Consider the following 22,300-nt stretch of genomic DNA (forward strand, 5'->3'; position numbering starts at 1 on the left):
TGGGCAGTGTTTGGAAAACCTTTATTGAGAAGCAACACATAGGAAAATGCAAAGCGCCACTGAATGTAATCCCTTTGAAAGTAAGTCCCCTAAATCGCATCATCTTTATTAATTAAACATATTGCTTTCACCGGATCACTAGATTGGATGATAAATCTTTTTCTCGTAAAGTGGTGTCTGAGGCAGGAACAGGAGAACAACTACTGTAGTTACTATGTTTGCGAGTTTATCAAGCAGGTCTCCCAAAGAACTCCTGCAGAGAGACTCAAAGTACGTTAAAAATACACTATATATTCATTTAATTATTATTATTGATTGTGTTACTATGTCTTTATATATATATATATGTACATATATTAATTTATTTTCCTTTAATTCAAACCTGTAGGCTCGATGGTTGGAGGAAAAGGTCATACGGCAAGACCAGTTCAAAGCAATTCAAGAGTCTATAGCCGGATTTTTTTATGATCAGGTCATCGATTCCAAGGACGAGTTCTACTTCGACCCAACACTGCCATGGAAGTCAAGCTAGAGGATGAGAGGAAACTTGTTATATCACAACAACTGTAATGCAATCTTTTGTAATATATACACATGAAATAATATAATGTAAAATACACATATGCATGCATGCATATATATATATATATATATATATATATATATATATATATAGTTCTATGCTTTAATTGTGTCATTTAATACATTCATTGTGCTTGAACCGAAACATACTATACGCGCATATAAATGTATTATTAGCAGTGTACAATACGACTTCGAAAACCTATTTTGAAAAGAAAACAAAAAAATAAAAAGAAAAGAAAAAAGAAAAAAAAACCTTTAGTCCCGGTTGGTGGTGCCGGCCCCGTGGCATGTCAGGAGGCACCTTTTGTCCCGGTTGGTGTTAGCTACCGGGACTAAAGGTCCCCTTTAGTCCCGGTTCCTGACCCAGGACTAAAGGACCCTTTAGTCCCGGATGCTTGCTCCCGGGTGGGGAACCGGGACTAGAGGGGGTTCCCCACCGGGAGTAAAGCCTGTCTCTGTCCTAGTGGTAATGTTTGGCCCGTTGACAAATAACACACTGTTTGATGTAATCCTCTTGTGTCTGTGATATGTAGCTTTAGTTCCTGAGTGTTCCCCAATAGCATTGGAATGAAAAGCTACAATCAGTTTGGTTTGTAGTGCTGAGTTTTGGTTAATCCAAAATTGAGATTTGCATCTGATCAAACCATTGTCCAAACTATACCCAGCTGAATTTGGACCGGTAATGGCTAGCTAAGTCAACAATTGTCACTACTACATAAAAGAGAAATAATTTTTTTAATCTGGAAAATTCAAGGAAACTATTTTTTAATCTAGAAAATCATTAACGGAGGCGGGCAAATAATAACCTGCCGCCTCCGTTAATCATTTAACGAAGGCGGGCGCCTTAAGGCAACCGCCTTGGTTAATCTATTAACGAAGGCGGGCTGCATAGGGCAACTGCCGCCGTTAATAAGAATTAACCTAGGCGGTTGCGCCTCCAATAATGTATTAACCGAGACGTGCGAAGCAACCGCCTATGTAGGTCCGCACTAACGGCGACCTTTAGACAGAGGCGGTTGCGTTGCCCCGCCTCCATTAAGCCTATTGCAGTAGTGTGTTGGGTTGTAGGGTTAGTAGCATAAGAGTGGAGTACCTCTTGGGTCCAGCCAGGTTTGACCATAGAGACAACTTGTAGGGTTTGGAGGTGGGCAATTCTGGATAGTGCATCAGCAGCTAGAATGTCTTTACCTTTCTAGTACACAATTTTGAACTAAAGACCCATAAGTCTGGTCATTGCGCGCTTTCCTCTGCATTTTAATCTCTGAGTGTAAGTTCTGTTTTGTCAGGTAAGACAAGGATTTGTGGTCTGTCAGAATTACAAAGTCCTGTCTCTGGAGATAATGTCTCCATTTTACCACTGCCATATATATAGGGAGAGTATATTTAGTAGCCAGCTACAAAATAAGTTATTCTGTAGCCACCTCTATTTACGATAATTTTATATACTAATTTACGATAATGTCAATATATATTTACGATAGTTGGGTTACTATAATACATGAGGATATTTACCATAACGTTATAGTAAACCACTTAGTAAGGAGTTACTATAATCTCATAAATTAACATAGTAATTATCGTAACTTATATATATATATATATATATATATATATATATATATATATATATATATATATATATATATATATATATATATATATAGAGAGAGAGAGAGAGAGAGAGAGAGAGAGAGAGAGAGAGAGAGAGAGAGACACACACACACACAGTTGCCATGATCAACTGCTCTCCGGCTGCCCCCATCCAGTGCGTCACCACCATCCAGTACGTGTGCTGCTACAAAAGTCTCCCACTGCTGCCCCAACCCATGCAATGGGGTGCCACACTAATTCACAGTGCCCGACGAATCTGCAAGCGCCCCAAGCCTATAGCACAACCAACACAAAAACACTGGCTCTAATTCGGCCACCCCAACTCCAATTTCGTCACCCAAATGGGGCTTTGGTTTATAAACAAATTTAGATTGACTAATACATGTCCATTTTAATTCATCTACTTATATGATAGTTTAGCTACCGCTACTACTACAACTATTGATTTCAGAGAATAGGAATTTACAACGACCATTTCTTTTCCTCATGTAATTGAGTTCTGTTTTTGCAATCTATGCTAAACTTCACCTAGACCCTGATTTATTCAACATTTAACATCTAAATTGTTTGCATATATTTATTGGGAATCTGGTGTTTTTGCACATATTTCATACCGCAATGGTGATTTTACCTCTACTTTTTAAACTTTGTGATTTTGCCTCTGTGATTTTGAAACGAAGCCTCTATTTACCCCTATTTTGTGACACCGTTAGATCTGAGCTGATTAAATGGCAAAAAAAAGAGAAAATAAAAGGTACACACGCGAAAAGACTACCATGCACTCACCTTATCCTTTCCTCTCTCAGCCTTCTCAGTTCACAAACAAAGGGGTTAGGGTGTCATTCATCCATGAGAATGCGGGCAAAGATAGGAGGCGGCGCGCCAGAGAGTGCGCAGCAGGAGCCCCTCCGTGCGTGCGGCCACACCCCGGCGGCACGAGGGACGTCGCGCGGCCACCCGGCAGCGTGCAGGAGGCCGCGCGGCTAATCCCCGGCGCGCGCGGGAGGTCACACGGGCACCCCGCTGGCGCGCAGGATAGCACGTGGGCCGCGGGTACCCCTGGCTGTGTGCGGGAGGGCACGCGGCCACCCCAGGCGGCACTAGGCAGGGCGCACGGGAGGCGCGCAGCCACACCCCGGGGGCTTGCGGGAGGGCGCGCGGCCACCGTACACCCGGCGGCGCTAGGGAGGCGCGGCCACCGTACACCCGGCGGCGCTAGGGAGGTACGCGACCATCCCCCTATGGCGCAAGGGAGGCACGCGACCATCCTTTGTGAGGGGCCTGGCGAATGGCATTGGTTGTCCAAGGAATCTAGCGTGTCCCCCTGTTAATCCGTGTAGATTTAGGAAATTCAGTTGCCTGTTCTTGGTCTCTTGCGCCGTCAATTTCGTCACACCGGTGGTATGCGGCTGTAGTGCAATCTTATGACGTCAAGGCGTTTAGGTTTGTAAAGGCGAGATTTTTGCTAGGTTATTGCCCCCTGGTGAAGCTTGAAGCATTTCGTCGCCACTTGTGTCCTTGAAGTCTGGGCAAAGTTCTTGTCAGATGTGGAATAGCTGAACTCAGAAAGTTGGCATATCCTGGTGAATTCATTCTTGAAGCTAATATTTCTTTTCTCTTGAGCAAACATAGAAATTACAACAAGTCAAAGCCTCAGGGAATGAAGCATTTCGTCGCCACTTGTGTCCTTGAAGTCTGGGCAAAGTTCTTGTCAGATGTGGAATAGCTGAACTCAGAAAGTTGGCATATCCTGGTGCATTCATTCTTGAAGCTAATGTTTCTTTTCTCTTGAGCAAACATAGAAATTACAACAAGTCAAAGCCTCAGGGAATGAAGCATTTCGTCGCCACTTGTGTCCTTGAAGTCTGGGCAAAGTTCTTGTCAGATGTGGAATAGCTGAACTCAGAAAGTTGGCATATCCTGGTGCATTCATTCTTGAAGCTAATGTTTCTTTTCTCTTGAGCAGACATAGAAATTACAACAAGTCAAAGCCTCAGGGAATGCTGAAAGATGTGCTTTCATAGAAGAGATTTCTGTTGCGGCATCAAGGACCCCATTGATATGAAAATAGGGGCAAAAACACAAAGAGCAAAATAAAATACGGGCAAAATCATATGGGCAAACTTGTCCTTTTGTCCAAAAGTAACACCGTTAAGACTACTTGGTAACGGTAAACTCTCACTTCGTTTTAAAAACGTAGGGGTAAAATCATAAAGTTAAAAAAAAACAAGGGCAAAATCACCATTTGACATGAAAGTAGTGGCATAAACGCTTAAGCCCCATATTTATTTGTATAGTGTTTATCATGTAAACATAATTAGTTCCTTTTCTAAATTTTTGACTTGTTTAATTGCATAGGTTGGCACGATTGGTTCATCTGTTGGGATGGAAACCCCAGATGAAACGATAAGTAGGATCGCTAATGGGGTGTTTCGCTGCCATGTGAATGCAACTACAAGTGTTGGCTCTAGAGGATGAGTTTCATTGAATTGACATTAGTTACTGTCGAAAAATGGTTTGGAGTGGCTTTCCTCACATTCGACATGAGTTGTAGTGGTTTTCCTTGCATCTTAGTTAAGAAGCTAGTCATCTCTTGTGTGCGGTAGGGAGTTGCTATAGATGTCTACTAGAGTAGCAAAAATAGGGATGTGTGTACTAAGTAGGTTGTGTTGTGAAGATACAACTGTAAAATGTATGGATTCATGAATGTTGATTGAATGATGAAACTAATGTTTATATTCCTATTCACGTGCATTTCAATGTTTTTAGTTGAATTCAAATTTCGATATTGTCCTTTATTAGTTCAAATATTGAATTGTATTTTAGCTCTAATAAAAAATATTTACTAAATGCTATTTACAAAGAAAGGTCTTTCTTTTCCCTACCAATGATATTCCTAGGGAAAGCCTTCATGCCAAGTCAGGTCCTTACCCTAGAGAGTAGAGACTAGGATTCCTAGCACTACTGGAAAACTGTACTTTGCCGAGTGCCTGAGACTTTGCCGAGTGCTTTTTATCCGGGCACTCGGCAAAGCAATATTTTGCCGAATGCCGCACTCGGCAAAATAAAGCACTCGGCAAAGGTGGCTTTGCTGAGTGCCAGGCACTCGGCAAAGCCTGGCTCTCGGCAAAACTGGGCTTTGCCGAGTGCCGCGGCACTCGGCAAATTTTTTTTATTTTTTAAAAACATATTTTGCCGAGTGTAAGCCTTGGGCACTCGGCAAATTTTTTTTTAAATTTTTTAAAACTTATTTTGCCGAGTGTTAGCGCGAGGCACTCGGCAAAATTTTTTTTTTTTGAAAATCAACTTTGCCGAGTGCCCCCTGGGCCGACACTCGGCAAAGCCCACTTTGCCGAGTGCCCCCCATGGCACTCGGCAAAATATATTTATTTTTTTTATTTTGGGCCCAAATTTTTTTCTGGGGCCCTGTGACAGTATTTCAAACTCTATTTTAAAATTTGGGGCAATTTTGACTTTTTTTGATATATTTTATTAGTTTATTTCGTTTCGTCGAATTTTTCGGGATATTTCAAATTTGAACTGCAGGTACATGAAATAATGGACTTTGGTCATCCAAAAATTAATACTCATGATATTTAGGGTATGTTTAGGCCGTATCCAGGAACTCACATGAAATATCGAGCATCTCGTTGACGTAACATATCGAGGTACCATAATTTAAAATCACATTTCTGGCAAGTACCTCGACATGTTACGTCAACGAGATGCTCGATATTTCATGTGAGTTCCTGGATACAGCCTAAACATACCCTAAATATCATGAGTATCAATTTTTGGATGACCAAAGTCCATTATTCCATGTACCTGCAGTTCAAATTTAAAATATCCCGAAAAATTCGACGAAATGAAATAAACTAATAAAATATATCAAAAAAAGTCAAAATTGCCCCAAATTTTAAAATAGAGTTTGAAATACTGTCACAGGGCCCCAGAAAAAAATTTGGGCCCAAAATAAAAAAAAATATTTTGCCGAGTGCCATGGGGGCACTCGGCAAAGTTGATTTTTTTTTTAAAAAAAATTGACGAGTAAAAGCCCACCGGCCCAACCCTAAAAAAACGCCCCAGCCACACCCGCTCGCCCCCGCGCCCACCACAGCCGCCGCTCATGGAGCTCTGCGAGGCGCTGTCGTTCTGCGCGGAGGACGCCGGCGGGTACTTCCCCACGGAGGCAGCCGCGCGGGCGCTGGTGCGGCGGGCCGGCGGCGGCGGCGATGGCACGGGGGCTACCCCGGACGTGATTCTGCTGTCCGTGCGCGCCATCACGTACCTCTGCGACGCCATGCCGCGCGCCGGGGACGCCGTTGTCCGCCACGGCCTCCTCCCCGTGCTCTGCTCCCGGCTGCTAGCCATCGAGTACCTCGATGTAGCTGAGCAGGTAACATTATAGTGCTCAGGCTTGCCACCGATGGCATCATCTCATCTGCCATCAAAATCAGATTTGTGCTCTGCTTCCTTGGGTACTTCTGTTCTCTGGCCTTTTCCTTGTTGCGTGAAATGAGCCTGCAGATTGTTTAGCTTACTTAGATATACCTTATTTGTATTTATCGTTCACAGATTACTACAGGTTGTATAGTGAGGATTGATGAGGAGCCAGACCTTTTTTCTGTCTTTTAACTTTCAGTTTAGTTGTGCATCTTATTACCTTTTTTACTTTATTTTAGTTTATTTTCAGTCAACATTTGCAAGACTTGTTTAATCTAATGGACTGCTACTCATATTGTTGTTTTATCTTCTACCTATTGCCCACTTGAGAACGCTTCAGTACAAATATGAAATATGTTTCAGTAGGAACACTCGGTCCTGATCTCATACCTGTTCTCTATTTTGTTTTTTTTGTGCCTCCAGAATAAACAGCTGTAGACACTCACAACAGTCTTATTCCGTGATCCAGTTCACTTATCTTTCTTAGTTAAGTAAACATCTTCAAGTATTTGCTCTGCATGAGATAGAAAATATTTCCTCCTTTCCTGTTCACTTCTATCAATTTACATAGGAAAATAAAATACTCCTTGCATGTAGCTGTATGCTACAAATTAATGTTTTTTGGTCAAATATAATTTTCTTGAGTAGTCTATCTAGTTTTGCCTTTTTACGATGCATGATCTTTTATCTACTCAACAGAGTACTCCGTGTGGTTTGACAACAGAGTACTCAGGAAACAATGTGGTTCGAAAATATAATTTTTACGGCTAAGAATACATATGGCCATAAGTATATGTGCATCCAAGAAAAGAAACAGTATTTGTTATTCAAACAATGAAATTTTGTGGTTAGAAATAAAGTTGGTCACAAGGGCTTGTGGATGCCCAATAAGCTATTTCCCAAGCCACCAAAAACAGCCTTGGCGCCTCCCTTTCGTTCGTTTCCACCGCCCCTCCTTTCTTCTTCCTTTTTATGTTAGTTTTTTCCCTCAACTTTTCGGTCATCGGACAGGGGGGAAGAGGGTGGTTCCTCCTTTTTCTCGCCTGGCAGAGGCAGTTCATTTCTCATGGTGGCTGTAGTCTAGCTCCTCCGTGGGTTCACCGTGTATTTGGCAGTGGCGGTGCTGGCTTCCATCCTGCTCCAATCATCCATTCAACTCCTCCTGTGACTTATCGGCCTTGGCATCAGCAGCGATGTTTCGTTGTCTCGTGATGCATTATGAGATCTCTCACTGAGGAATCCAAAGATTTTCCACAGGGCTATGCTGTATGGTGCAACCGCGCAATAGCAGGGTACCAGGACTGGCGACATTCCATTCTGGACTACGACACCCAAAGGAATCTACATTGTTGTTGGAGTAATATACATGTATATTGCTTTTCACTTGTATTTCACTAGCCGAGGTTGCTGGTTTTTTTTTTGTACATATGGAATGAAATTGTAGCATGTGCATGGTCAGATACGATCTGAAATCTAGGCGTGCTGATTTTGATGGGTTTTCAGTTCAACTAGAACAGATTAGAATATATCAATTTCAGTATAGTATTGTTTCCCTGTTCCTAAACATGGCTCATTTAGAACTGAATTTATATACAATAGGATAGATGTATACACTATACAATCTGATAAAAATTATTCGGTTCTCTGACTGATAATATCTCTGCACCTGGATCAAATAACCATGTTGTGTATAGGAACAACTAAGAACTAATTATTCTTCAATACAGCTAGCTAAAACATTGTTGATAAGTTAGCAGCCACCGCACAGGTTCTAAGCTAGAGGACCATCATCTGCGCGGAAGTGTTTTAGGAGTTCTGACAATAACCTCACGTGGCCTTTGAGATAAGGTACTAGTATTGATGTATATATCCAGATCTATTTGCAGTCACAAGCATCATTTTTTGTGCATAAGAAACTAACTTGACACTGGACGCCCATCAAATTCTACTCTGTGTCTGTGGTCATGGATGCTTTTGTTTGATCTTAGCTTTCTTTTCTCACAAATTTTGTTGACAACCAAATGCTTAGTCCTCCAACGAAGCATTACTTCAAATACCATTTTTCCAACAATAATTGTCCCCAGTTGTTCGAATGTTAGAGGACTCTGAAAACTAATAGGAGCAAAGGTATTTTGGGTATCCGGTGTATGTAGTCGCTGGCCTGATCATTGTTTTTTAGTGCAGTGACATTCCAATCTTAATTATCTCGCCTCTAGTTTCTATTGATACTGAATTTTTTGGGGCTTGCACACATGAGCAGTTTGCCTTTGTTGTTTCTATTTTACAAGTGTACTATTAATTCGATGTGCAAGTGTACACATGAGCAGATTGCTCCCAGTTTGTTCTGGATTCGGTCCCAACTCTCTGTAATCTTCTGCAATCTGAGGACAAAATGGTACTGTTGTTCCCCCATATAACTGAGATCATTTTGGCATGTAAAGAGTGCTCTGCTTTTGTTTCTAAGTGATGTCAATTTCCAGATAGTGGAGAAGGTTGCAGCTTGCTTGATAAGCATCGTGGACTCCTTTAGCACTTCAGTTGATCTTGTGGACCAGCTCTGTCACCAGGGTGTTATAGAGAAGGTCCTACCTTTGATCCACACTGGTGGACTCACGGCCCTTAGCCCATCGACATGCAGTGTATGTTTTCTCTACAACAATTTGTTGCGTGTGCTCGATATGTGTTGAGGCAGCTGACTATTGTGTCTCGTGGTTGCAGAATCTGATTGGGCTTCTTGCTAAGCTAGCCTGTACTTCACTTGTGGCAGTGAAGTCTCTATTTGAGCTGGGTGTTAGTAGCACAATAAAGGGGATTTTGATCACTTCAGACATCTCCCATGGCATGCCATACTTGCCTCTGGAAAAACAAAACAATCAGGTTGGCCTTTTCACATCTTTACTTCTAGCCAAGTAGTACAAGATGTGCATAGCGGATGTGTTCTGTTGCTCGCTGATAACAATAATTTTTTTTATAGCTATCATGATGTATACTTTTCTTTTTATAAGCAAAGCAAAAGATTACGCGTGTGCTCTTCCCTTGACTCATGTGCATTCAATAGTTTTTCTTTTGCATGTGATATTGATTTACTAGTATATTTATATGAACTGATGAAGTTTGGTGAAATGAAGATAATGTCAGAGATTTTCCCTAGTGATTTACTAGTATATTTATATGAACTTGCTGCTTTGTTGGAACATCCCTGCTGGCAGTTTTGGGCCCTGAAAGTTTTTTTTTTAATTTTTTTTAAAAAAGTACTTTGCCGAGTGCCCCTGCCCAGGCACTCGGCAAAGTATTTTTTTTAAAAAAAATTCAGAAATTCTTTGCCGAGTGCGGGCACTCGGCAAAGAAATTATTTAAAAAAAATAAAAAAACTCTGCCGAGTGCCTGGGCAGGGGCACTCGGCAAAGTAATTTTTTAAAAAAAATAAAAAAAACTTTGCCGAGTGCCTGGGCTGGGGCACTCGGCAAAGTAATTTAAAAAAAATTAAAAAAAACTTTGCCGAGTGCCTGGGCTGGGGCACTCGGCAAAGTAATTTTTAAAAAAAAATAATTTTTTTTTGCCGAGTGCTGGGTCGGGCACTCGGCAAAATAACCGTTAACGGCCGAAAATATTTTGCCGAGTGCCGCCCCAAGCACTCGGCAAAATTATTTTTTTATTTTGCCGAGTGCCCCGATAAAAAGCACTCGGCAAAGACCCTTTGCCGAGAAAAATTTTGCCGAGCGGACTTTGCCGAGTGCTACACTCGGCAAAGCCTTTGCCGAGTGTAAAAACACTCGGCAAAGCCGCGGCCTCTAGTAGTGTAGGGATATCAGCTTTACATGTTGTCAACCTAGTCTGTGTCAGCAAGTTTCCCGACAGTTACATATTCCTAAGGAAAGATTGATCTCCTACACTACTACAACAAGGATTTCTAAAGACGGAAGGCTTTTCACTATACAGGCAGGTCAATATAGAACTGCCTCTATAATGGCCTCCAAAATAAGCCGCCTCTGAAAAATCGATTTTTAGAGGCGGCTACTATTTCCAGCCGCCTATAAAAATACCCCTATTTGCTGCCATCTCTAGAAATCAATTTTTCAAACGATCTCGGATGGAGAAACGATCAAAACGAAAGTTGTAGATCTCGAAAAGTTATGCAATTTTGTAGTTGACAACCTTTTCATTTAAAATCATGTATGCATGGAAAATTACGTTTGAATTTTTCACATTTGAAATTTGAATTTTTCAAATGACCTCAGATGGAGTAACGACCAAAGCGAAAGTTGTAGATCTCAATAAGTTATGAAACTTTATAGTTGACAATGTTTTCATTAAAATTCATCTATGTATGGAAAATTATGATTGATTTTCTCACATTTGAAATTTGATTTTTTTCAAATGATCTCGGATGGAGAAATGACCAAAATGAAAAATGTAGATCTCAAAAAGTTATGTAACTTCGTCGCTGACAACTTTTTCATTAGAATTCATCTATGCATGGAAAATTATGGTTAATTTTCTCACATTTGAACTTAAAAAATGTTAAACAACCTCGGATGGAGAAAGGACCAAATGAATGTTTTAGATCTTGAAAAGTTATAAAACTTTGAAGTTGACAACTTTTTCATTTGAAAATCATCTATGGATGAAAAATTACGTTTGAATTTGTCACAATAAGAGCGACCGAAACTTAAGCTAAAATCTTAACCAAATGCATGCATATTGAACACTAGTGCCACAAAGATGGAGTAATTGATAAGCCCATTGCAATGGATAGAGATTATATAATATGTATATGTACGTGCATTTTGTTAAAAATGAAGAATGACAGGTGTAGAAAATGATAACTAATTTTGATTAGTTGTACACACTAAATTCAAACTTCTAATGTTTATTATATCTCATAAAATTTTTCTTAGCCTGAGCATGGGTTAATCGGCCGGTTCACCTAATCAAACGGATAAGAAGCATTGCATGCAAGAAAAAACATCTTAATAACAGTTTTGCTTATCTTTTATTTTCATCACTGTACACTACTACAAAATTCAATTTGCGCAGCGTCGTCCCGAAGGTCTCCGTGGCGGGCTCCTATTTTTGTCCGTCACGGTAAATCCCACGATTTACTGCGGTGGGCACTTTTTATTTTCCGCTACGGGCATTTTTGCCCGTCACGGTAAAACGATTTACCTTGGCGGGCATATTAAGATGCCCGCCACAGAAAATACCCTATTAACCGTGGCGGCCGTCTTAAGGTGCCCGCTACGATAAATCGATTTTTCGTGGCGGACACATTATAAGGCCCGCCACGGAAAAGGCCACAGCCCAATAGGCACACCAGCGAGGCCCGTATCCAATTCTGATTTATCGGGCTTATATATACGGGGGTTTTAGGGTTTTCACTCCACCACTCCTCCCTCAACCGGCAGCCACTCTCTCCCTCTCCTCCGATCCTCTCCTCCCTCAACCGGCGGTAGCCACCACTCCTCTCGGTCCTCTCGCACGAGGCACGGCGTCCATCTTCCTCCCTTCCTCTCCTCCTCGTCCTCCCTCAACCGGCGGCCCTCCTCTTCCCTCTCCTCCTCCCTCAACAGGCGGTGGACGGCGGCTCGAGGCACGCGGTGGCGCGGCGTCGCGGCCGTGGATCTAGGCGAGGGCGCCGGTGTGGACGGATGCGGATCCAGGCGTGGATCGAGGGCGCCGGCCGCGGATCCAGGCATGGACGGCCGCGGGTCCGGCGGTGGCGCTACCGGGGAGGCCGGATCTGCCGCGAGCCCCTCCTTCCCCTTCTCCACCAGGCAGATCCAGGCGACGGCGGCCCTGGCGGAGGCCCCGGTGGCGGATCCGGTGGTGGCGCGGCCGGGGAGGCCGGATCCACTGCGAGCCCCTCCTTCCCCTTCTCCGCTGGGCAGATCCAGGCGACGGCAGCCCTGCCGGAGGTCTCGGCGGCGGATCCGGCGGTGGCGCGGCCGGGGAGGCCGGATCCGCCGCAAGCTCCTCCTTCCCCTTCTCCACTGGGCAGATCCAGGCGGGGGTGGCCCCCGGTGGAGGCCCCGGCGGCGGATCCGGCAATGGCGTGGCCTGGGAGGCCTGATCTGCCGCGAGCGCCTCCTTCCTCTTCTACATCGGGCGGATCCAGGCGGGGGCGGTCCGGGCGGAGGTGCCGACGGCAGATCTAACGGTGGCGCGATCGGGCTGGAGCTGCGGCGGATCCAGGTGACGGCGGCGGATCGACGTCGACGGCGAGATCTAGGTCCAGTGCGGCCCAGATCCAAGCCCGTGTGGGCTTTTCTTCTTTTTTTTGTTTTTTCCAAATGATTTACCGTGGCGGGCTTCCTTAGGTGCCCGTTGCGGTAAATCGATTAACCGCGGCGGGCAAAGCAGCCCGCCGCAGGAAGGCCACGATTTGCCGTGACTTCCCGGCAGTGGCGGACCGGTTTGCCCGCCGCGGGAAACCAAAAACGGCCGCCGCGGATAAACATTTTGTAGTAGTGGTAACCTCAAGGATATAAAAGGCCATACATGTACCTGAAGCTGAATATGAAATCTAGTGATTGCTATTCATCTCTGTTCAAAGTAGAACTAGTTAGAATCCTATTTTACAGTCCATCATCTCCAATCTCCATTCTTGTTCTTATATCCCAAATTATTGTTGATTCATACCCATTCCATATTCTTCTCTCATCATCGCCCCATCCTGAATTGCTGTTCCTCAGGTTTGAAGATCCTGACACGATGCATCCTAGCACTGAGGAAAAGAGTTCGAAGCTTCAAGCTAGCGGTATGTGCTGTCACACCAGTTTTTTTTTCCGAAAGGACGGCAAAAGCTTTGCCGCGATTTCTATTAGACGATGAAAGAAAAAAAGGCAAATGCCCACCCAGTTTTTTGAGCGGAAACTGGGTCTAAAAACCATACAACTCAGGAGAGTGCTCCACTCATCCTAGCAACTTTGGTACAACAACTGGGCAACTATCACAACTCACACCACTACTTCATCCAACTTGGTCAGAGTGACCCAACTAAACAACTCAACTATCAACTACCAAGGACCGAAGAAGACGACGTCCTGCCGAGCAACACCAAACAGCAAGGATCAATCGCGAAACTGGAATGCCTAGCCATGCCAAGGAGGAAACGATGCTAAAAGCGCCGACATGGTAGCCTGCCAAGGGAGGTTTTCAACGGCAACATCCAGTACGGTAGGAGAAGAGGTAGGAAAGGACGCCTTCAAGAAGGGAACGACGTCCGCATACATCGTTGTCCACGCTTTCGCCCCCACCTCAAACCACCTCCACACCGTCGCCGCCAGAGGCCCAACCCTACCAGGAGGCAGGGTGCGGTGCCTAGACGCCGCCCCTAGGGACGTCGACCAGGAGAAGCGTCGAGGGAACCCGCCGGAGAGTCCGCCCCCACCGCAACCGGCAATGCCGGCCAGCAACAGGCAGAACCGGCACTAGTAGAGAAACGAGCTGTACTCCCGGTTCTCAACCCCCTTTAGTCCCGGTTTTGTAACCGGGAGCACAAATCCGGGACTAAAGGGCCCCTCCTTTAGTCCCGGTTTCGCGTCCGGGACTAAAGGTCCTTTAGTCCCGGTTGGTAATACCAACCGGGGCTAAAGAGGCCTCCCGGCCTGGCCACGTGGGCCGGCCCTTTAGTCTCGGTTGGTAATACCAACCGGGACTAAAGGTTTTATTTTTTTTATTTATTTGTTTCTATTTTCTTTTTCTTTTTTTTTCTATTTTCAATTGATGATTCGTTCGCATTCTACGTTGCTACCGGGACTTTCATTTTTTTTTGTTTCTATTTTCAATTGATGATTCGTTTTGGCTTTCGAATACGAATTCTACGCTGCTAGAATATACATATTCTACACGTTTTTAATGTACGAAGGACTTTTAGTCAAGGATGCAGCGGTATGATCTTATAGAACAGATCCTGTTCAAGTAAGATCGTGGTTCATGGCTCCGGAGCTGAGCTTTTAAGTTAGCTTTCACTCTTCTGAGCAAGCGAGGTGGTGCTAATAGGTGGGACTGGCCAGCAATTCCAGCATATTGCGTACTGGGCCGCTCTATTCTGGTATATGCTCTCTCCTATGTGTGGGCTTCAGGTCGAGCCGGCTCCTGTAAACGCCCAGGACTAAAAGATCTTTAGTCCCGGCTGGTAATACCAGCTGGGACTAAAGGTGTACCTTTAGTCTCGGCTCGTAATACCAGCCGGGACTAATTGATTTGGTCGTGTTCAGTTGCATCGGACCCATGCATGTTGCATGTGTCGGCATGTGTAGATAGAGCAGCCGTGAATGCGTCTGACGACGGTCTGAGGCTATAGCTGAGCCCCCACCGGCACAGCAGCCGAACGAACAGACTATCAATTCACCTATGCTGATTTCTGGCCTTCTGGTCCGATCATGTCATAATTGTTCGCTCCACGCATGGCATGGTATACTGGCCACAGGTATGGCGGATGCTTTGACCGCAGATTATGGTTCAGAAAAGACTGGATTCAGCTAACGTGCACCCTGTTAGTGTCAGCCCAAAAGACTGCCTATTACAGTTTCAAGCTTTAGTCCCGGTTGGAGACAGCAACCGGGACTAAATGTCCATTTCTAGTCCCGGACGGAGCCTCCAGCCGGGAGTAGACTTTTACTCCTGGTTGGAGGGACCAACCGGAAGTAAAAGTTAACCTTTAATCCTGGTTTGTAGCTCCAACCGGGACTAAAGGTCCACTGCAGCAAAAGCCTGCCGTACTAACCGTTGGGCAGGGACCTTTAGTCCCAGTTGGAGCTACAAACCGGGACTAAAGGTCTCTCTAGTCCCGGACGCGAAATATACCGGGACTAAAACCAAATTTTGAGCTGGATCAAAGGTCATTTCTCTACTAGTGCGGCCAGCTCCACCATGAAAACCAGCCCAGGGAAGGGGAAAGGCAGATGGCAGGGAGAAGAGGGCCGGGATCAGAAGAAGCCCCAGTCGCCCAACCCACCAATGTCCCCACCCCCTGCCGAGCCGGCCCTGCAACAACCATGCCGCGCAACACCTCCAGCAGCCTCCGTGCCGAACTGCCGCCGTCACTCCCGCTTCCCAGCCCTCCGTGGATCTCGGTCAAACCACATCACTGGCACCGGGCGAGAAAGACGTCGGATGCCGCAATGGGAGCGCCAAGCACCAAGCGCCTGCAGCCCCAGCCCCCGGCGCCGTTCCCGCACCCAGGCTAGAGCCGCCGCCGCAGACGCATGGGCTCCTAGCCGGATCCGGCAAAGAATCACCGAATCTAGCCAGCAGGCCACCGGATACGGCCCCAAGCCACCGGATCGAGAGGGGAGGAGACCAGCACCGGACCTCTGGGAGCCGGGCACCGACGGGTCGACGAAGGTCGCCTGCGCCAGATGGGGAGGCAGATCCGGCCGTGGGGAGGTGGATCCGCCCGCACCTGCGCCGGCAGCTCCGCCCACCAGCTCCTCCGCGACGTCGCCTAAATTCACCGCAGGAACTCCATGGGATGGAGGGATTGGACCTGGCCACCACCTTCCTTGCCATCGACCGGACCTCCGGCGTTGGGCTCCAGCGGCAGCCGGGCCGAGGAGGCACGCAGAAGTACCCTGCGGCGGTGGCGCTGGGGTGCCGCCCGAGTCGCCCTCAGGGAGAGCGACGCGGGGGCCTGGGTGCTAGGTAATAGCAATATATGATCACACCAGTTCACTTGGAGGTTTGAAGCATCAGGCCAATACTCAGCAAAGTCCGCATACAACACGCAGTTCATCGGTGCATGTTCAGATCATAATTGGAATCAGATATGGAAAACAAAAGTGGAGCCTAAGTGTCGTTTCTTCGTCGGGCTATTGTTTCAAAGAAAACTACCTACGGCAGATACAATTAGCAAGCGGGGAGGTCAAGCTGACCCAATCTGTAAGCTTTGCTACAGCAGGCCGGAATCCCATGTGGATATATGATGGCCAACGGCGCCTATTCCAAGTGGGTGTGGCAACTGGTAGAGGTCTGGTCAGGAGAGCAAGGATTGAAGCAAAACCAACATACATCAAGGATCAAGGACTGGTGGACACACTTGAACACAGCACAGGGACATACAGCAGGTGCAGATCCAAAGCGTGCACAAATCGTAGTATACACAGCTTGGAATCTATGGAAGGAGCGATGCAGGCGAGTTTTCGACAACAAAGCTATGGATGTACAGCATCTGCTGGATTCAATCAAGGATGACATTCAGTCGCTTCAATTTGCAAGAGAGGACCCTGATGAATAGCTTCTCATAGTTACAGGCCTTGGATAGCTGTAGGTTTTTATGTTTACTTTTCTTTACTGCCCTTTTGATTTCTCTTTTCTGTTCAGACTACCTTTGTTGTACAGTTTGTTTTAACTGCTTCCTACTGAATGAAAAGGCAGAGCCCCTGCCAATCTTCCTCAAAAAAATGATCACACCAGTCCGCAGGTAATTGCTGTCCACAGTCCACACTCGCTCTGGGCTCACACAGCAGAGCAAGACACTGACTTGGCCAGTTGGCCTGGCGCATCCATGTACGTGCTGTGTCTGTTCAGGTCAAGCACTGCACTGCGGAAATGATTCGCTCGAAGGCCCTCTACCTTTTTTTTTTGTAATTTCCAGGCACTCTCCATTCCCCGATTCCAATCGTGAACGTGGTAGGGCCTGCCGGTGTCCCCAATACAGGGAGCTATATGCATGTGGCTTCGATTACATGCGCAACTCAATCTCAGAGCGGGAGGAGAGATGGAGACCGACGAGCTTAGGAAGCCGCTTGTGATCCACCGCCGAGGTGCATGTGCATCAGTGCATGGCCAGGATGATGAACAGGTTCCCACCTCGACACGGCAATGCACTGATGGCTCGTCCTTGCGCACGAACATGTGGCTGCACCAGCGCTTGATCTGCTCTCTGCCTCGTAGTGCGGTCGTAGGCCAAAGGTGATTGCTCGGCCATGACTGATGTGCACCTTGAGGACGTAGCCTCGCGTGCAGAGGCGCCACACGCATTCTTCGGCGAGCACTCGATGAGCAGAGGCAGGGAACTGGACCTGGTGACAATATAGCGACGACATGCAACAGCAAATAGAGCATGGTGGTGGCGAATCACTCGCCACCAGTGAATCGGCGACGCGCGACAGAGATTCGGGCACGCCGGCACGGGCCGTTCTGGCCATCGAATCGGTGACAAGCTAGGCCATGGCTCCTTTATGACCTCAGTGGTGAGCCGGTGAGCGGTGCGGCGCTGGAGGGTGGCACTGGCACGGCGTGGAAGGGATGGCGGCGCGTTGTGGCGTGGCACAGCACAGGTCCGCCCGCCCACATCCACGAGGCAAGCTGAAAATTTGGAATTGTGGGCTCTTTTTTATAGGAATCACCCAGGGCCGTAGGATCTGAAATAGACGCAGTAGATGAACATAAAGTTACTACAGCATGTGACTTAGCAGAGCAAAGTCAACAAATCCGCGTCCAGCACGCTCACGGTCCTGCAACAAAAAAAACAGACCTCAATGCACGCAGCCTCTGGCTGGCACACCGTTCAGAGTATAGCGACCATGCACAACGCGGATCAATTCCCCTACATACTGGCGCCAAGAACACATTGCCAATCAAGAGAATGGAACTTTTTATTTATATAAAACTCAAATCAAATAAATAAAATTTAAGGAATCACTCGATCGTCCCGTCATGCTTTGTTGTTCACATGCAAGTGATGCCCAAATTAATTTACATACTCTGGGATCGGATTTACATGGCATTCCAAGCAAATTACCTTCACCACACCATGTACCACACAACAGGTAACATATGCATCCTATTGTTTGAGACATAATGAACCCACGGAGTAACTACAACCAGAAATACAGAGGTTGGTCAGGTCAAACCATACTAAGGAGCTCAGGCTTGATAAGTTTTTCACATCGTCCTTGACTTTCTTGTGGAGATTATCCATAGATAGAGGTTACGTCTTTAGGGTCAGCTTTTGACATGAGCATGGACACTTCGTTCTTCATATATTCAAAGTAAATAACATGCAAATGGAGGTTGCAGAAATTATACAATGCTCAAGAAAAACAAGGAAAACTTATGATTGCGAAGACGGCGCAGCTATCTTTTTCAGTGTGTTGTTCCCTTACGGTTACAATGCCACAATGGCATCTAAGAAAAGGTAGCCTACCCTATTACAACATGCTTAAAATCGTGTCGAATTCTTTCTTGATTTCACAATTTGTTTTTTGTCGTTTGTGTTGACTTCCTTTGGAGATTTCTCATTCCCTTTTAATTTAACAGGGATGTCACCATTTTCTGTCACATGCAAAATTATTTTACAATCTGTACTAGCAAGCTAAGGGCCGTTTTTTATCCCTTAAAGGTAATAGTTAGCTGCTAAAACTTAGTTGAGAACTTGAGAACCATTTGGATCGTCAGCTAATCTAGCTAGTGTGTTACTTACCACCTAGCTAACAATTAGATATTAGTTAGTTTCCTCCTAGTAACATAGCTAACATTTCGTTGAGGGGAACCAAACAAGATTGGCCCCTGCGCTACCTCTAGGGGCAACATGGGCGGCTCACAGCGCTGCCACCCAGCTACTCGTTCCCTTGGCCCCACCCCGCCTCACCGCCGCCAGAGCAGGGCAGCTGGAAATCCGCAAGACCAGGATGACGGTGGCGGCGGGGCCTCTTTCCCCGGAGCCTTCTCTCGTGGGTGTCTCTTCTAATAGCAGCATCTACGACGGTGGTGGTGAGCCCAATTCCTACAGCTTCGAGGCCAGACCCTCTAGCCCTAAGGCCCGATCTACAGGCTCCATGGCTGGATCTGTGTGGAGCTCATTGTCCCTAGCCTCCCCTGCAATGCACAGGGACACGGCTCTAGTGCCATTGCTTGGAACTGTTGCCGCGACCGGAGGTGGCGGCACCCATGCTAGGCTTGATGTGGCTAGATGTAGCCGGTCTAGTGGAGCTCCCTGCACGGTCGGAGAAGGTCTAAGAGGGGCGACGACCAATGGCACAAATCAGGCGCCGGTGTGGGGTATCACGCGTTCCCTGCCCGGATTTGTCACCCCCACGCATGGAGCTGGCTGCTAGTGGCCTTTTGATGATAGCCACACATGGTGGCGGCGTACATGCGACAATGGAGGACGCGTTCTCTGTTCATGGAGCATTGGGGCTAGCTGGACGTGGTAGCCCAGTGGCGCGGTGGTGTGGTAGTTTGTGGTGGTCGTGCTTGAGTGACACGAAGGCCATGCGGTGCCGCGAGCGTCGATGTTGTGGTGCCTTGCGGATGCAGTGCACATGGGGCATGTTGGCGACAGCCCGAGTAGTGGCTTGATGCAGCTGTAGCAGCCCGACAGCGACATGCATGGCAACTCAGGGTTGCTTCTGGGTTCAAGTAGCTATGGTGAGGTGGCTGCAAACGAAGAGGCTTGGTGGAGCGTCGCTGTTGCAGTGGGTGCGGGCTGCAGTGGTATGTAAGTATGTTGGCTCGCCATGGTGAGTCCGACCTGGAAGCAATGGTGGTGGTATCTGCAAGGCAAAGTTCATTAAAGGACGGTGGAGACCATGGCGTGAATTCATGGTATAGGTGTCGGCAGTCTCAAAAAGCGGCTACATCGAGGATGGAGATGCAGTGTTTTGAGGACTTTATTTGCTTCTGTGTGTCAGTTGTTGAGCGACGGTATGGTAGGACTGTGTGCTATTGGTGTCTGCAAAGTTGGCTAGAGTGGCAGGCACAGAAGGAGGTGAGCAGTATAAGTGCTTTGTTGAGGTGACCTACCAGTGAGGCCACGGGCAGTCCTGCATAGTGGTTGGCCGTTTTGGTGGAAGGTGGTCGTGGGATGACAGTTCATAGCCCCACTCGACATTTCGGATGTGGAAGGATATGATTGGATATTAGAGACGACTGTCTTGTTCATGTCTTAGGTTTGGCGCTTACAACGGACTTCGGTGGCTACCTCTACTTGGCAGGGCTAGTTCGGTGTTGGAGAATGTCGATTGATGGCATAAGCGGAATTGACTGCGCGATGGCTACATGGCTTGCAACAAACTGTGGCGGCCAACCCAGCATGGCAACTATTGGTTCAATGTGGGACAATGTCGGCGATGACGGTGCAAGCGAGAAAGATGGTATGCTGACATGATGGCTTTGTCTTCTGGGTGATGTTGATGCAACGCGGTAATCGGCGGGTGGTGATGTGGTGCTTGTGGAGCAGCCGAAGTTGTATAGTTTTCAGTTGTAGAGTGGTAACATTGTGTAAAGTTGGAGCGGGATGGGGTAGTATTGTGCGTGTTGAGGTCCCGATCTTCCCGGGCTAGATTTTCTCCTTTTTAATATAATAATCAGCAGCTTTTCTCTCTGATTCATTTTTAAAAAAGAACCAAACAAGGCCAAAACAAATTTGTTTCACGATTGATGAAATCAAAAGTCATTTAATTATTGTTTGTGTATATAAGCTAGTGGACTTTGTCAGTGTTGCTTCCCACTGCTAATTGATACAAAGGACTAACCGTGCTTAGTTGTCGAATTCCAGAAGTGCTTATGCATGGTGGGACAACAATGTGGGAACACAGCTGTACGAGTTCCTGGTGCGGCGTGTGAGGAGGAGTACGAGTAAGCAGCAGTACACCAAGTCACCACCACCACCGCCGCCGTCGCCGCTCCGCAGCGCCCGCACGCATGGGGGTTCCTGGCGCGGCACTGCAGAAGATTTGCATACTAATTTAGTGGACTAACAATTTGTGAGTATATAGCCCATAGTGTACAAGTCATGGTGCGCGCAAGCACCGATGGCATTGTGGTATGCAAACCTCACTAAACACTAGACCTAAGCCTAGAGCAAGCTCTATTTGTGGTCTAAACTAGCGTAAGTATAGTACTTTGCAAAGCACTAACTCTAATCACCTAATCTTCTATTAAACACTTTGATGGCTAGAGCACTAAGGTTTGAGCCCCAACTCAACTTTATGTTCCTTAAGCTCCAACATTTCCCAAATGGCCCTCGACAGCGGGGGGACAGGGTAGTATATAGCCCTAAGTATTAAACTAGTTGTTGGACCTCAAGCTACAAAAGCAGTGAGCACCAGTGAAATGACCGGAGAGCTCTAGTGCCTCTACCACGTAAACTAACTGTTGCCGCTGTTGGAGGATCCAAACTCCAGTGCTGAAGCCCGGTGCACCACCAAAGAGCTCTGGTGCACTGTCTAGGGCACTGTTTGCTCACTGGAGTGCACCTGTAAGCTCTGGTGCTCAATCCCATGCATTACTCAAGGGCTTCGGTGTTCTCTGTTGTGGTCTCGCCTCCAACATTGCCACTATACTCAAGCTTTGGTGAGGAGCTCTGGTTCACCATCGGAGAGTTTTGGTGCATGTCTACCAAATTCAAGCTAAAGCTCCGGTGTATTGATATCCGGTGCACACCGGAAGTATATGTGGCATTCTTCATCTTCAGACCTCGGATTGGACCTCACCACAAAGGTCCGGTGCACCCACCGAGGAGTTCCAGTGTCACCAGAAAGCTGTGGAACACCACTCTGGTGTACATTTGAGTGTTGATCTTCACGTCCATTTGTCGGGGCTTTGCTTGTATTATGTCTTGTGCTTCTTGCTTGCCTTCTAATGTCTTCATGGCAGCTCCTTGACCTTCACTTTGAATGTTGATCGCTTGATCTCTATCATGGTCTTGCTCAAG

The 22,300-nt window shown here is 46.6% G+C and overlaps 1 protein-coding gene across 2 annotated transcripts; it reads left to right on the forward strand.

Annotated features, from left to right (window-relative positions):
* Positions 1-6,292: 6,292 nt before the first annotated feature.
* Positions 6,293-9,791, forward strand: LOC136490268 (E3 ubiquitin-protein ligase UPL4-like). Of its 2 annotated transcripts, XM_066486752.1 has the most exons (6): positions 6,293-6,592; positions 7,897-8,007; positions 8,408-8,487; positions 8,967-9,034; positions 9,120-9,278; positions 9,358-9,791. In XM_066486752.1, the coding sequence occupies exons 1-3, from the start codon at positions 6,323-6,325 to the stop codon at positions 8,417-8,419; spliced, it is 393 nt and encodes a 130-aa protein (XP_066342849.1). In that variant the 5' UTR covers positions 6,293-6,322; the 3' UTR covers positions 8,420-8,487; positions 8,967-9,034; positions 9,120-9,278; positions 9,358-9,791. The 2 variants fall into 2 exon arrangements, with proteins under 2 accessions (XP_066342849.1, XP_066342848.1); XM_066486751.1 differs by lacking the exon at positions 8,408-8,487.
* Positions 9,792-22,300: the final 12,509 nt, after the last annotated feature.

This window comes from Miscanthus floridulus, chromosome 10, assembly GCF_019320115.1.
Source record: "Miscanthus floridulus cultivar M001 chromosome 10, ASM1932011v1, whole genome shotgun sequence".
Taxonomy (NCBI): domain Eukaryota; kingdom Viridiplantae; phylum Streptophyta; class Magnoliopsida; order Poales; family Poaceae; genus Miscanthus; species Miscanthus floridulus.